A 15,291-nucleotide genomic window follows, 5' to 3' on the forward strand; every position below is an offset into this window, starting at 1 on the left:
GGCAACAACTTGCATGTGACCAGTCTCTGCTGGGGAGTGAGAGGAGCTTTTGAGCAGCAGCTCGGCAGACACCAGGCTACACAGCCCCATGAGCCGCGCCCTCACATACTTTCCCTGGCAGGAACTCAGGGATGGAGCTTTTTGTTGCTGACTCCCTGCCAGCCCCGCTTCCTGCCTTTCTCTCATTTCTGGGAAACGGCTTTTGCTTTCGGTTTCCACCCACACATTGAAATTCATGCTCCCAGCTGGGTGACGAAGCACAAATCACTGCAGCCCTCACCCAGGGCTCTGGCCACAGACCGGCAGCCCCTGCCCCTGCCCCTGCCCCTGCCCCTGATGCGGAGACGACTGAAATCTGCAGGGTGGGAATTGGGAAAGTAACACTTTGCTGCAAGCTTGTTGTGCCGGGCACACAGGGCTTCACATGGGCCACCACCCTGCCTGGCCAGCTAGACCGGACCCTGTCCCCCCCCCCCCCCCCCCACAGGATCATTCCCCGGCCTGTCCCCTGCCCCGCCAGCAGCAAACAGAGTCCAGCCGCCCCCTGAGAACTGTGCTGTCCCTGCGGTGCACCAGTTCCAACAGGAATCCCCCTGGGCATGGTCTCTGGCCTCTGCCGTTCCAGCCAGACTAGCTGGTCCCTTCTGCCCTCACATCCTACCCAGGAGGAGCCAGCTACCGTCCCCCTCTGCCTGATTTGCGTTTGCTGTGCAGGGGTTTGGAGATGGATTTCCTGCCTCTCCGGGAGCATCTCAACCCCTGGCCCAGAGCCCCCCTCCTTGGGCCAGTGAGTTTGTCGTGACTGCTGCACAGTGGAACAGCTTCTGCCGGCGGGAGACCGAGAGCCGAGCGGAGACTGTCTCTGGTAGAAGCCTCCTATGGTCCCACGGTTTGGGGACTCACCGTGCACTGCCGCCGGGGGGTGGGAGGGGGCTCCCACGACTCTGGGGATGGCAACACTGCACAGGGAGTATCCTTGGACCAGCCTCGGCTGCGGGCTCCAGGCCTCCGTCCCTGCAGGGCTGGTGCTGGCGTTTGGAGCTTTTAACCCCAAGTCTCTTATTTCCCGTTTCCTCCGCTTGGGAGTCTCCTGCTGGCGCCAAGTGTCTGCGATTCGCCGACTGGCTGCCCCGGGCCAGCTCTCAGGACGTGGAGACTTCTGCAGAGGAGGAACAGAGCCGCAGCCACACGGGGGTGTGAGCCCCTTCTGGGTCGCTGGCCTCTGAGGAGCCCATGTCGGGGCGGACGTGCACAGTTCTCCTTTCCCTGCCCCCCCCCCACTGTTCCCTGCACCATGAAGGGTCGATACAGACACACGGAGCTGGTTGCTAAGGGGAGGTGGCTTTAATCAGCCAGTGCCCGGGGCTGATACCCCCTTTGGAAGCGCGTGTCTCGACCTGCAGCTTCCGGTTGTTTTGTTTTGATTTGATTAGAACAAGCCAGCTCCAGCCGCCTGCACCAGTGTCATTTTATCACTGCAGGCCCCGCCTTGTCGGCCCTCTCCCTAACGAGGTGTCGCTGTCTCTGGAGTGTGTGTAGCCTCTGCCTGCCACCAGCGAGTGTGTCTGCACCATCGGCCTGTTCGTGCGAGTGTGGTGAGCAGGCCCTGACCCTACGCCACGTCCTGCCCTTTATAACCCAGGCCTGCGCTTCTGTTTCAGCCCCTCAGCTCACTCCAATTGGGTGTTTAAAATAATGTCTGATTGTTCTGGGCGTCCCCTCCCATGGTGCCGGCTGTGAGCGGGAAACTTCCAGAAGCCGTTCACCTCACTCAAGTCCCCCATCTCGGATCGCCCTGGGCAGCGACCGACTTGTATCGATCCTTCAACTGGCTCTTTCCATTAGTCCCCAGGTCTCTGTGAGAAGCGGCGCTTTGGTTGAGCTGTTACACTCCATTGTCAGATCCATGCCCCGGAGAGGGGAGGGGTTTCCCTTTCCTGTTAATTGTGATGAAAGCCCCTGGGATGCCCTGTCACCCCGCCCAGGTGGAGAAGGTGTTAACCCCAGGAATGGGCAGTGGGGACAGGCCCTCCAAGCACCCTAGAGGCTGTGCTGGGTACAGCCAATCAGAGAAGGGCTGCCGGGAGCAACCAAGCAAGGCCCAGTAGACTCACAGATGTGGACGCATTGGAGAGGGTCCAGCGGAGAGCGACCAAAATGATTATGGGGCTGGAGCACATGACCTACGAGGAGCGGCTGAGGGACTTGGGTCTGTTCAGTCTGCAGAAGCGAAGAGTGAGGGGGGATTGGAGAGCAGCCTGCAACTCCCTGAAGGGAGGTTCCAAAGAGGCTGGAGAGAGGCTGTTCTCAGTAGTGCCAGGTGGCAGAACAAGGAGCAATGGGCTCAAGTTGTGGTGGGAGAGGTCCAGGTTGGATATTAGGAAAAACTATTTCCCTAGGAGGGTGGTGAAGCACTGGGCTGGGTTCTCTAGGGAAGTAGTGGAGTCTCCATCTCTAGAGATTTTTAAGTCTTGGCTTGACAAAGTTGGGTTGATTTAGATGGAATTGGTCCCACCTAGAGCAGGGGGCTGGACTTGATGACTCCTGAGGTCTCTTCCAGCTCTGTGGTTCTATGTGTCTATGGCGCTCAGGGAGGGAGCTCTGGGTTCCTAGCAGGTGGATGGAGGCTAGAACAGGGACAGAGCAATTTCTGGCAGGCACAGGGGGAGTGACACGGGGCTTGTGGTCGGCTGCAAGGCCAACATGCCTGATTTGTGCCAGTGCTTGGCAGGGCCGAGCCTGGCACCTCTAGGCTGGGCAGTTCACAGCCCCGGATCCACTGGGTACGATGTTCCAGTTATAAATGTAGAAACATTCCTGGAGCCCCGGCACTGCTTCCATTCCAGTTGAAACACTGTGTAAGAGAGGTCGGCAAGGCTGGGGCGGGGGATGCAGCTGGCGGGGCGGGGGGCTGCTCTGTGCCAGAGAGGGGGTGCTGGGCCTGTCAGGGAGGCTGAAGGGTGGGGGTGCAGCTGTCAGGGTTGGCTGCTCTGTGCCAGAGTGCGGGGGGCTGGGGCCTGTCAGAGAGATGGGGGCAGGTCAGGGTCCATGGCTGGACTGCGCTGCAGCATTTGGGTCAGGAATGGAGGAGAGGACGGGGAATGGGAGCAGGGAGGAGGAACAAAACTGCCATCCACTCCCCGCCCTACACACAGCACCCGAGGGCCCTGGCTTCCCTCTCTAAGGCCCCTTCCCTCGCATCTAGTTCAGCTTCCCTGCCGCCTCTTCCCTCTCGCTAAGCATCCTTCTCTTATTGATTATCTAACAGGCTATTTATGGGACAGAATATTCCTGCTGACACTTTCACTTTCTAGTCTTGTCTCTATAAAAGAAAGGGGCTTGAAAACCAGCCTGTCAGAGCCAGGGAGAGGAGCAGAGAGGTGCCAGGCAAACAGCCAATGCTGCGGCAGGACTTCAGACTGCGATCAAACCCAGCGCCTGCCGCATTTCCCAGGGCGAGGTAAGAGATGCTCTTCCGTCTTGTTGCTTGTAAACTTGCATGGACAGTAGAACGGCTGAAGCATTAGACACACTAATCTTACCAGCTGCCTGCTCCCCACACAGCGCAGTTGGACTCAGAACTACAGAATCAGGCAACAGTAGAGATGGGGAGAATTTGAACTTAAAATTTTTTTTAAAGGGTGCGTCTACACTGCACGCTTATTTTGGAATGAGCTATCCCAGAAGAAATACTCCAAAATAGCTCATTTCGAAATAGTGCACCCACGCTAGAGGGAAGCCTCGAAACGAGCCCGGCGCAGGCTCCTTTCGTGTGGATGCGCTCCCTCCATTTAGAGCTCCAGGAAGCACCGGGGAGGAATGACTTCGAATGGCCCAGGGGAGGAGCTATTTCGAAATAACAGCGGTGAAGCACCCACGCTCCCGCTATTCCGAAATAGCTATGTGGGAAGAGGCGTTATTCCTCCTGGAATGAGGTTTGAAAATGCTGGAATAAGCCGCCCGGTATTTCGAAATGATTTTGAATAACGGGCCGGCTGTGTAGACGCTCGCAGAGTGATGCTGGAAGAAGGGACGTTTCTCTGAAATAACGCTGCTCTGCAGACACACCCAGAGAGATGTGGGACTCGAAGGAAACTGTCTCTGTGCTTGTTTCATTCATGCTGAGATGGTTAGAAGCTGCATTTTTCTTCTGTGCAGTGAAGCCTCAAAGCTGCGTTGTCTCGCCAGGCAGGGTAAATATTTGATAGAACAAGCAGACTGGTTTGTTTGCAGCTAACTTGGCAATGAGGGGTTTGTGGTGCAGGCTGCCTGGGGGAGAGGGGACAACTCCAGCCTTCTCTCACTGCAGCAACTTGGGGCCAGGTGAGAAGCTCCTCTCCATGGACACGGCAGCTGCAGTGGGTCCAGCTGGTGATTGTCCCCTGGCTGTGAGACTGACAGACACTCAGACAGACAGACACCCAAGCAATACTATCTAGTAGAGAGCTGTTTCTTTCTCCACCCCTGCCCCCTGCTGGCCCAGTGGGGTTATAGCTCTAGGTCCCTGACCCCATCTCTGGCCCCTTGCTGCCCCCTGTGGTCACTGTGCAGTACAATTGTCTCTGCTAGCAGCCCCCTCCCTTTCCATTTTATGAGAACCAATCGGATTCCAGGTACATCCCATTATCCTGGCACAGCCAAGCCCTAGGAAACTTGCCTGCCAAAGATACAAGGACATCTGGTCACCCTGCTCTGGCCCTGTGATAGCTGAGGTTGCGTAGCTAAATTTAACCTTGTCCATATACCAGGGTTGGTGATTTCCTTGGCAAATCTACCTCAACACTCAGCACACACGTGACATGATCTAGCAAACAGCCCGCTCACACGATCAATGTGGAACATTCAAACGGGGGCGTCCAGTAAGAAATTAAAACCTTCTCAGCAATTCCCAAATGCTGAATTGACCCATGGTACTGGAGTAAGCTAGAGCCCTAGAGGGATCGGTGCCAGGACTGTGGGGTGCGGGTCCCTTGTCTGCCCTCGGAAAAAGGGTCGTCTGGCGTGTTTTCTAAAACGTGAGAACTGCAGACTTGGGGCTGAAGCTCCAAGCACCCACCTTCGCCTGCTGCATGTCTGAAGCCCCAAGCATAAGTAGCACCCCCCTACCCCGGGTCCCGTATTTGGCCTGGGACAATATGGTCACCCTACCCCAAGGAGCCCCGGGGCAGCCTGGCAGCAGCGCATGGCAATTCCAGCCGGGCCTGAGAGCACGTGTGAGGGGGAAGCAGGGAATGAGGCAGTGGGTACAAAGAGCAGAGCTGGGGGACAGGAGGCCTGACCGGGACTCTGGGGAAACGGGCCGGTGGCCGGGAGGTGCAGGGGCCACTGGAGCACGGGAGATGGGCTGCGGTTCCCTGGGACTTGGAGGGGCTGGCACCTGAGGGGATTCCTACCTCCCCCGCCCCCCTAGGTGCCAAGGCCATAGCTGGGGCTGGAGCAGAGATTCAGTCCTGGCCCTGCTGCCTGGGCGCTTCCGCACCTGGGACAGAGCCTTTTCAGTGGGGTTTGGCCTCAGGCAGTGATGCCTCAGAGGCCTCCCGCAATGCACGTCCTCAGGGCAGGGGCACAGGGGGCCCCTCAACCAGTCATGAGCCTCCCTGCCCCCCCCCGCCCAAAGTGTCTCCCCTCCCCCATCCTCCCTTCACAGCCCCCGGCACCATCCTGTCCCCCACACTCCTCAGGGGTGTCCTGCTGCCACAGAGCTCGCCGCTCCCCTGGCACAGAGGTACCACGGGGAGCAGAGGCCAGGGAGCGGAGTGGGTGCGGGTGTGGGGCTGGGCAGGGGCACAGAAAGCCTGGCTGAGCTCTGCCCCTCAGCGTCTGCCCTACTGCCCGACATGCCCCCCCCCCCCTCGGCCCGCCCTTCCCAGTGCCTGGCCCCATTCACTGTCTCAGCTCGCTGCCTGCCCACGGTCACAGCACCAGGCTGCTCCTCTGTGGCCCAGCTCATGACGCCAGGGGCTGTGAGATCGCACAGCCAAGCCCACCCAGCGCCCTTCGCCGGAGCAGCGGAGCCCCCGTTGGCAGCCCACTGGACTGCGCAGCAAGAGACGGGAGATAAAGTTTTCAGCTACCACTGCTGGAGAAAGATCGGGTGGCCAACAGTTACCAACTACCCTGAATCGGCCTTAGCCACCCAGCCGCTCTCTGCATTGGCAGCTGAAAGCTTCCTTTTCAGTCTTTGGGTGCGCATTCAGAAATACTGGCTGTTACAAATATTTTTTTTTCTTTTGTGGTCTTAGGTGGGGGGGAGGTGGCCTGCCAGGGGGGCTATGAGCTGGACCTGGCAGGGGCAGCCTGTTGGGGGGCTGGGAGCCACGGGGGGACGGGGATGTGGCCTAGCAAGGGAGGGCACACTAGCAAGGAGGGACAGGATGCTGGGAGGGCCGGGAGCTAGTTGGTGGCCTGCTGGGTGCTGGGGGAGGAGCTGGAGCTGGCAGGGGACGGCGCCTGCGCTGGAGGGGCAGGTTGAAAGTCCCATTACAGAGAGACAAGAACGGCGACAGCTTAAGAGAAAGACTGGCTACTGATAACAAGGCCTTTTAGCCCAGCTAGCCCCTCCCCCTTTTACCTGCAGCCAATGCCAGGCCTGGAGGGAGGATAAGAGGACCCTGGCTCAGAGAGGCTATGGCTAGACTACGTTCTATTTTCGAAAGAGGATATGCAAATTCTATAGTAATTTGCATTTCTTCTTCTGATCTCACTTTTGAAAGGCTTTTTCGAAAGTGACACTAGTCTGGACATGGGGTTTTTCTTGGAAAAAATCCCTTTTTCGAAAAAAACGCTCTTCCTTAAATAATGAGGTTTACACAGTTTTTTAAAAAAGGGGGCAGGGCTAGTTGTGCAAAAAGGCCTTGTCATTAGTAGTCAGTCTTTCTACTAAGCTGTCACCGTTCTTGCCCATCTGTCACAGGATTTTCAACTTGCCCCTCCTGCGCACACACCGGCCGCCCCCACCAGCTCCGGCTCCTGTGGAATTTGCATATCTTCTTTCGGGAAAAAACCGTAATTTAGATACAGCCTCTGGGGCTGACCAGTGAAGAGACAGGAGCTGGTTCTGCCATCCACACGACCTGAGCCAGAGCCGTCCACTGGGTCGGCCACAGGAGCACACAAGGCTCTTACCCCCGCCCTACGGCGCAAAGGGGGAGAACCTACAAGGGCCCCTCACCTAGGGGGGGAAATTGGATTCTTGGGGCCATGCCCCAAACCTAAGAACCAGAGTCGGGTAAGAGGCCACAATTCCTAAGCCCAGGGTCCCGCAGGAGGGATCTATGGCCCTTTACCACCAGCTAACTCTGGGACCTAACCACTAGGCCACCCCGCTGCCTGGGAGGCTCAGCCACACCCTATGACAGGAATCTCTTTAGGCAATTGCTGTTACTGGGCTAAACTCGTCTCTTGGGCCCAGCGTAGCCCCAGAGCAGTAACTGCCCTTCTCCACCTCCTGTGCCACTTTGCTCGGGTTCACAAAGGGTTAAAATCGGGACTGTGGCTCTGTGAGGATATGTGGGCCCAGCAAGGCAACCCGCTCCTGTTGGTAATAAGGAACAGAGGGGGAAATACAGTCTCTGAAATCTCACCTCTTCTGACGCTGGGTGTGTCTGTGCTCCTTAGCGGCTCTCGCTGGAGATGTGGGGAGGCCTGTTTTGTCCTTGAAGTCGAGTTTCTCTGTGCTGCTCACTGTCATTTGCTCCGGCTGTGGGATGTCCTGGCCTGTCTCTTGGAAGGCGAGTGTGTCCGTGATCCTCACTGGCATGTGCAGAAGGCATACCTGGGTGGTCGACAAATGCCTTTGATGTCGACCTCCGCGCGTCCAGACTACCGTGCTGAGCCGACAAACAGCTGATCGGCTCAGCGCGGCAGCCACGTAAATTTAAATGAAGCGGCGATTATTTAAATTGCCCCTTCATTTTCCGATGCCTGGTAGTCTAATTTACATGCTTCTGGTGACAGAGGCATGTAGTCTAGACGTACCCTTAGAGATCCATCAATGAGTGCCTAGTCAAGTTAATATGTTTCCCCACAGGCTTCTGTGTGTTACCTTTTCAAATATCTGATTTGTGTCCATTAATCCTTTGTTGTGGAGACTGTCTGGTTTGGACACTGTACATGGCAGAGGGGCATGGCTGGCACTTGCTGGCATGGATCACATTGCTGGATGTGCAGTTGTAGGAGCCTCTGATGCGGTGGCTTATGTGACTAGGATTCTGTGATGCTGTCACCAGTGTAGATGTGTGGACCGAGCTGGCACCGGAGTTGATTGCAGGGGTGGGTTCCTGGGGCACTATGATGGACATGTGCTGCAGGGTTTCTGGAAAGAATTTGTTTGAGGTTGGGGGGTTGTCTGTAGGCGAGAACTGGCCTTTCCCCCTAGGTCTGTGAAAGTGAGGGGCCATTTTCCAGGATAGGTTGCAGATTGTTGGTGTTAGAGAAGAAACGGCGACCCAGGAGCGGATGGGGGAAAGGGAGCTGCTTTATTGCCACTCACACTTACCTCAGACATTCCACACTACGTCCGAGTGTCAACAATTTGTCCCCAATTACACCCCTTGATCTATGTTAGTGTCTTAATTCACACGTCTATCACTACTTTTCCTAAAACCTCATTTAGTAAGGTGACCTCCTACACAATGAATATTAATAAGCAGGTGATGAACACAACTATACCCGCCCTGATTGTTCTTTACTGATTTGTAGTTGAATCAGCCTTGTGTGCTGTCTGAATCATATTTGTGGGGTGTTGGGGCAGAAGGAGAGTCCTTGAGCTGGGACAAATTCCTCCGCCGGGCTAGGAGCATGATGGGATAGGCTGACAATGTTGCTAGGTGAGTCGAAGGTGCCAGGATTGAAATATCCTGAGGCGCGAAGGAGTTTGGATAGTGTAGCGGGGTGCACTTCCCGCCACAGCGCCATCTGCCGTTGGTCCTGGGAATTAGCTCAGATGGCAGGTGGCGGGATCCCTTTCGGGACACTGCCCTCCGGCGGTGCCCACCACAATTTGAGTCCCCCCCTTCCGGGGGTGGGTTGTAGGCCGGTAGGCCTTCAGGAGGCGGTTCCTCCGCCTCCGGTACAGTGGGCGTTACGCCTGTTCCACTGCGCTACCCTGCCTTAAAATAGTCCAAGTCAGTGAGCCTATTCCCCGCCTTGCGTCAGGTCGGGGTGAGAGGCAATAGTTCGCACGCCCGGCCTTGCTTCAGGTCCGGGCTGCCGGGGAAGAAGTTCACCATATAGGCAAGTCTATCAGCTCACAGTTCTGGGCAGGGCAACACTTCTAGTCCTGCCCCTTTAAAAGGTCCAGCCTGACTCCCGGCCGGCACCAAAGCACAGTAGGTAAGCCCGGGCCCTCGATCAGGGCGGGGCGGCAAACTAAGGGTTAAATAAGCCCAGGCCCTTGGTACAGGGCGGGGCAGCTAATCAAAATTGGCGGCTAGGCCCTGGTACAAGGCATAGCCATAGACAAGCTGCCGGCCCGGCCATAGCTCAGGGTGGGGCAGCAAATGGTGGCCAGGCCCTGACGCAAGGCGTGGCTGCAAACAAACACAGGTTTGTAGAAGCTCCTAGTGCAGGAGCTGGGCAGGTAACACCTGCAGAAGTGGTGAGGGGGAGCCTGCCACCCGGTTGGTGGCTGGCAGGGGGGCGCAGGCCCACCCACTCCACTGCGCCCCGGCCCAGGGGCCCTAAATGCAGCAGTGCAGCTGCTACTGGCTCAGCAGGGCTCCGCAACTTGCTGGCCTGCGGCTGCTCTCAGCCCGTGCTACCCCCTGGGCCTCTGCTCGTCTGCCCCTTCGCAGGTACCCGCACCTCCAGCAGGTCCGTCGGGGAGTCGAGGGCGGTGTCGTCCCAGCAGGGTCTGGGCGGCCCGATCCAGGCTTCCGTGGGTGGGAGCTCTGCAGCCTCCAGCGGGTTCATCAGGCCCCAGGGTTCAGGCGGGCGTCGGGGGTCGAGCCGGTCCATCGGCTCCGGCAAGCCCTCAGGGTCCCCGTCAGTCGGTAGGTCCTCGGGCTCAGGGAAGCCCTCAGGGTCCCCGTCAGTCAGTAGGTCCTCGGACTCAGGCAAGCCCTCAGGGTCCCCATCAGTCGGTAGGTCCTCGGACTCAGGCAAGCCCTCAGGGTCCCCGTCAGTCGGTAGGTCCTCGGGCTCAGGCAAGCCCTCAGGGTCCCCATCAGTCGGTAGGTCCTCGGGCTCAGGCAAGACCTCAGGGTCCCCGTCAGTCGGTAGGTCCTTGTGCTCAGGCACGCCCTCAAGGTCCCTGTCAGTCGGTAGGTCCTCGGGCGCAGGCATGACCTCAGGGTCCCCGTCAGTCGGTAGGTCCTCGGGCTCAGGCAAGCCCTCAGGGTCCCCGTCAGTCGGTAGGTCCTGGAGCTCAGGCAAGCCCTCAGGGTCCCCATCAGTCGGTAGGTCCTCGGGCTCAGGCAAGCCCTCAGGGTCCCCATCAGTCGGTAGGTCCTCAGGCTCAGGCAAGACCTCAGGGTCCCCATCAGTCGGTAGGTCCTCGGGCTCAGGCAAGCCCTCAGGGTCCCCGTCAGTCGGTAGGTCCTCGGGCTCAGGCAAGCCCTCAGGGTCCCCGTCAGTCGGTAGGTCCTCGGGCTCAGGCACGCCCTCAGAGTTCCCGTCAGTCGGTAGGTCCTCTGGCTCAGACAAGCCCTCAGGGTCCCCGTCAGTCGGTAGGTCCTCAGGCTCAGGCAAGCCCTCAGGGTCCCCGTCAGTCGGTAGGTCCTCTGGCTCAGACAAGCCCTCAGGGTCCCCATCAGTCGGTAGGTCCTCTGGCTCAGACAAGCCCTCAGGGTCCCCATCAGTCGGTAGGTCCTCTGGCTCAGACAAGCCCTCAGGGTCCCCGTCAGTCGGTAGGTCCTCTGGCTCAGGCAAGCCCTCAGGGTCCCCGTCAGTCGGTAGGTCCTCGGGCTCAGGCAAGCCCTCAGGGTCCCCGTCAGTCGGTAGGTTCTGGGGCTCAGGCAAGACCTCAGGGACCCCGTCAGTCGGTAGGTCCTCGGGCTCAGGCACGCCCTCAAGGTCCCTGTCAGTCGGTAGGTCCTCAGGCTCAGACAAGCCCTCAGAGTTCCCGTCAGTCGGTAGGTCCTCTGGCTCAGACAAGCCCTCAGGGTCCCCATCAGTCGGTAGGTCCTCTGGCTCAGACAAGCCCTCAGGGTCCCCATCAGTCGGTAGGTCCTCTGGCTCAGACAAGCCCTCAGGGTCCCCGTCAGTCGGTAGGTCCTCTGGCTCAGGCAAGCCCTCAGGGTCCCCGTCAGTCGGTAGGTCCTCGGGCTCAGGCAAGCCCTCAGGGTCCCCGTCAGTCGGTAGGTTCTGGGGCTCAGGCAAGACCTCAGGGACCCCGTCAGTCGGTAGGTCCTCGGGCTCAGGCACGCCCTCAAGGTCCCTGTCAGTCGGTAGGTCCTCGGGCGCAGGCAAGACCTCAGGGTCCCCGTCAGTCGGTAGGTCCTCGGGCTCAGGCAAGCCCTCAGAGTTCCCGTCAGTCGGTAGGTCCTCTGGCTCAGACAAGCCCTCAGGGTCCCTGTCAGTCGGTAGGTCCTCAAGCTCAGGCAAGCCCTCAGGGTCCCCGTCAGTCGGTAGGTCCTCGGGCTCAGGCAAGCCCTCAGGGTCCCCGTCAGTCGGTAGGTCCTCGGGCTCAGGCACGCCCTCAGAGTTCCCGTCAGTCGGTAGGTCCTCGGGCTCAGGCAAGCCCTCAGGGTCCCCGTCAGTCGGTAGGTCCTCGGGCGCAGGCAAGACCTCAGGGTCCCCGTCAGTCGGTAGGTCCTCGGGCTCAGGCAAGCCCTCAGGGTCCCCGTCAGTCGGTAGGTCCTCGGGCTCAGGCAAGACCTCAGGGTCCCCATCAGTCGGTAGGTCCTCGGGCTCAGGCATGACCTCAGGGTCCCCGTCAGTCGGTAGGTCCTCGGGCTCAGGCAAGCCCTCAGGGTCCCCGTCAGTCGGTAGGTCCTCGGGCTCAGGCAAGACCTCAGGGTCCCCATCAGTCGGTAGGTCCTCGGGCTCAGGCATGACCTCAGGGTCCCCGTCAGTCGGTAGGTCCTCGGGCTCAGGCAAGCCCTCAGGGTCCCCATCAGTCGGTAGGTCCTCTGGCTCAGGCAAGCCCTCAGGGTCCCCATCAGTCGGTAGGTCCTCGGGCTCAGCAAGACCTCAGGGTCCCGGGGTTTCCGCAGGTCTCGGGGCTCGAGCAGGATATCCGGCTCAGGCAGGTCCTCAAACTCACCAGGCCCCGGCAGAGCCTCGGGTTCCTCTGGCCCAGAGGGCAGCTCTGCTGACTGGCTTGGCCAGGCCTCAGCAGCCCTGGCAGGGAAATCTTTGCTGGCCTTAGGGGAAGCAGCTGTGGGAAACCCAGGACAGGTCCCAGCCTCCTCAGCCAGGAGCTCTGGCCAGGCCTCTGTCTCCCTCAGAGGATGGGCCCTGACTGAGCTCCCAGCCAGGCTTTTTATAGTCCTAGCCCCGCCCCTTGCCTTCTGGTCAGGTGACTAGACGGAGCTAGGCTGGACCCAAAATGGCTTCCGGAGGGTATTTTCTTCCTTCCGGTCGTGGGGGAGGTCTCTACCCCACTACAGATAGTTTATTGTCCTTTTTCTTGTGAAGGGAGGTGACGTGAACCTTGAAGGTGCCTTGCTGGGTTTAGTAAATCCAACCAAGGGGACGTGTGTGTGGAAGTTTGTTTTTTTATGAGACTCTCTAGGGCTATGTCTAGACTGCATGGCTCCGTCAACGGAGCCACGTAAAATAGTTTATTTGGCATAGTCAAAGAAGCGGGGATTTAAATAATCCCCGCTTCCTTAAAATAAAAATGGCTGCCACGCTGTGCCGACGATCAGCTGATCCAGCACAGCACGGCAGTCTAGATGCGACACGGTCAACAAAGGAAGCCTTTGTCGACCGCTCCGGTATGTGTCATGAAGCGTCGACAAAAGCCTGTAGTCTAGACGTACCCCTGATGTTGAGAGCTCCTCCTTGATTTTCTTCTGTGTTGTGTAGGATGCTGATGAGGTGATTCCCCAGTTTCTTTGAGAGAGTGTGTGGCATAATCTCTTCCTGTAGTCTGGGGCTCTACTTTCTGGGGCTCAGGCAAGTGCTGTGCACGTCCATGGAGTGTCCAGTCAGACTCACCTGGACTCTGAGGGAACTGGTCAGCTTTGTGCGAGGCAAATTTCGGGGGTGAGCGCTGCCAGGCAGCTTTGCCTTTGGCAACCGAGCCCTTCCTCTGTCTCCTCCATCTGAGGTTGAAGGGGCTGGTGCTGAGAGCCGAAGTTGCGGCTGGGTCTGTCAGCCGTATGCAGGCAACACGCCCCTTGTGGTCCAGGACCTGGGAGACCTGGTGCCAGAGAGGCCGGCCAGGCCATCTACTGGCAGCTTCCTCCACCCAGGGGACCCCAACTCAATCAACCCAGCCAGGACTTTGTCAAGCTGAGAGTTAAACACCCGTAGGGATGGAGATTCCACTCCTCCCTGGGGAACCCAGCCCAGTGCTTCGCCATCCTCCTAGGCTACGTCTACACTGCACCTCTCTTGCACAAAAGCTTATGCAAATGAAGTGCAGATTAGCATATTGCTGCACTTCATTTGAATAATTAATTATCAGCCGCTTTTGTGCAAGAGGCTTTTGAGCAAAAAGCAGTTGTGTGGGTGGTTCCTTTTAGCGCAAAAAAAATCCTCTTGTACAAGAGCCATTCTTCCTGAAAAAATGAGGAAAAACGGCTCTTATGCAAAAGGTCGTTTTGCACAAAAAGGAGCCATCCACACAGCTCCTTTTTGCTCAAAAACCTGTTGCACAAAAGCATCCCCTAATTAATTATGCAAATGAAACATGGTAATATGCTAATCTGCACTTTATTTCCATAAACTTTTGTGCAAGAGCGGTATAGTGTAGACAAAGTCCTAGGGAAATAGTTTTTCATAATATCCAACCTAGACCTCCCCCACTTTAACTTGAGACCATGGCTCCTTGTTCTGCATCCGTCACTACTGAGACCAGCCTCTCTCCATCCTCTTTGGAACCCCCCTTCAGAGAGTTGCAGGCTGCTCTCAAATCCCCCCAACTCTTCTCTTCTGCAGACTAAACAAGCCCCAATCCCTCAGTCTCTCCTCATAGGTCATGTGCTCCATGCCATGAATCATTTTGATTGCCCTCCGCTGGACCCTCTCCAATGTGTCCACATCTTTTCTGCAGTGGGGGCCCCAGAACTAGATGCAATACTCCAAAAGTGGCCTCACCAGTGCCAAATAAAGGGGAATAATCACTTCGGCTGTGTCCAGACTGCAGGCTTCTTTCAGAAGAAGGTTTTGTGGAACCTGTGCTTTTTCTCTTTCCTCTTCTTTCGAAATAATTCCCTCTTCCCCATCCACACACGCCTTTTTCCGAAAGAGGTATTTTGGAAAAAGGCTTCTTCCTCAAAGAAAGAAGTTTACCAATGTCAGGAAAAACCCTCCATGTGACGGACCGGGCCGTGTCTGGGCACAGCTGAGGGCGTCCGCTCAGGGCGAACTGCTCGAATCCGGGGCTACTTACACCCCCGACTGGTGACCTCTCCACACAGGCCACAAACCAGTCTCACAGAGCGCTTCAGCAACCTGCCTGAAGCCTCCCGAGCAAAATCCCTCCGACACCCCAGCAATATCCGTGCCCCAGATGGCCCCAGGCCTCATACACAGGTGGGGGGTCCTAGCACCCAATCCCACCTACCCCGAACAAGTTCTGTCCGGTTCCAAGAAACCAGCCACAGATCCCTGGTCAATTTACCCTCTGGACCTTGCCCACAAATCACGCTGGGCCAATCCTTTAGAATCTATATCTAAAGGTTTATTATTACAGGAAAGAAAAGCCTGAGAGTAAGGTTATTAAAGTACAGTACATTACCTGCACCGAATCTCCCAGTTTTCGATGCAGGCTCTAGCAGAGATGTTGCAGCTGCTGGTTTAAAAGTTCTTATTGCACATCCTACGATCAGGATGGGTTCACAGGTCTTCCGGGCTCTTCAATCCCTGCAGTGCTGCCTCTGGGATGAAGTGCTGAGCTGAGAACAAAATGGCATCCACCACATGGCCTCTTTATACCCTTCCTGGCCTCTTCTGGTATGCAGCAGGTCACCTGGTCCTCAGCCTCTCTCTGCTGGCCGCTCTTAGGTCTCCGCCCTCATGCTTTAGGTGTGTCCTTGGGCCATCAAGTGCCATTGTTCTACAGGGCTTCGCTACTCAGCCTGTCCATAGCAATGCTTAACCACATTCGGAGAAATATTCAGCTTCCACACAGATTACAGATCTACACACACAGCCATTATATACTCACATAAACAGTGT

General features: G+C 57.4%; 1 protein-coding gene across 2 annotated transcripts in view; it reads left to right on the forward strand.

Annotated features, from left to right (window-relative positions):
• Window positions 1–15,291, forward strand: part of LOC149521880 (guanylate-binding protein 3-like) — an 86,649-nt gene that overhangs the window by 18,651 nt on the left and 52,707 nt on the right. Inside the window, exon 1 of one of the 2 annotated variants that reach the window (XM_089772588.1) lies at window positions 3,038–3,460. The exons of the other annotated variant lie outside the window; for it this stretch is intronic. Coding sequence (XP_089628714.1) covers window positions 3,049–3,460 — 412 coding nt within the window. The 5' untranslated portion in view covers window positions 3,038–3,048. Of the gene's footprint in view, window positions 1–3,037; window positions 3,461–15,291 lie in introns of those variants that run through there. 2 annotated transcript variants of the gene reach the window in all.

The sequence above is a fragment of the Pelodiscus sinensis genome, chromosome 22, assembly GCF_052426305.1.
Source record: "Pelodiscus sinensis isolate ZL-2025 chromosome 22, ASM5242630v1, whole genome shotgun sequence".
In the NCBI taxonomy this organism is placed as follows: domain Eukaryota; kingdom Metazoa; phylum Chordata; order Testudines; family Trionychidae; genus Pelodiscus; species Pelodiscus sinensis.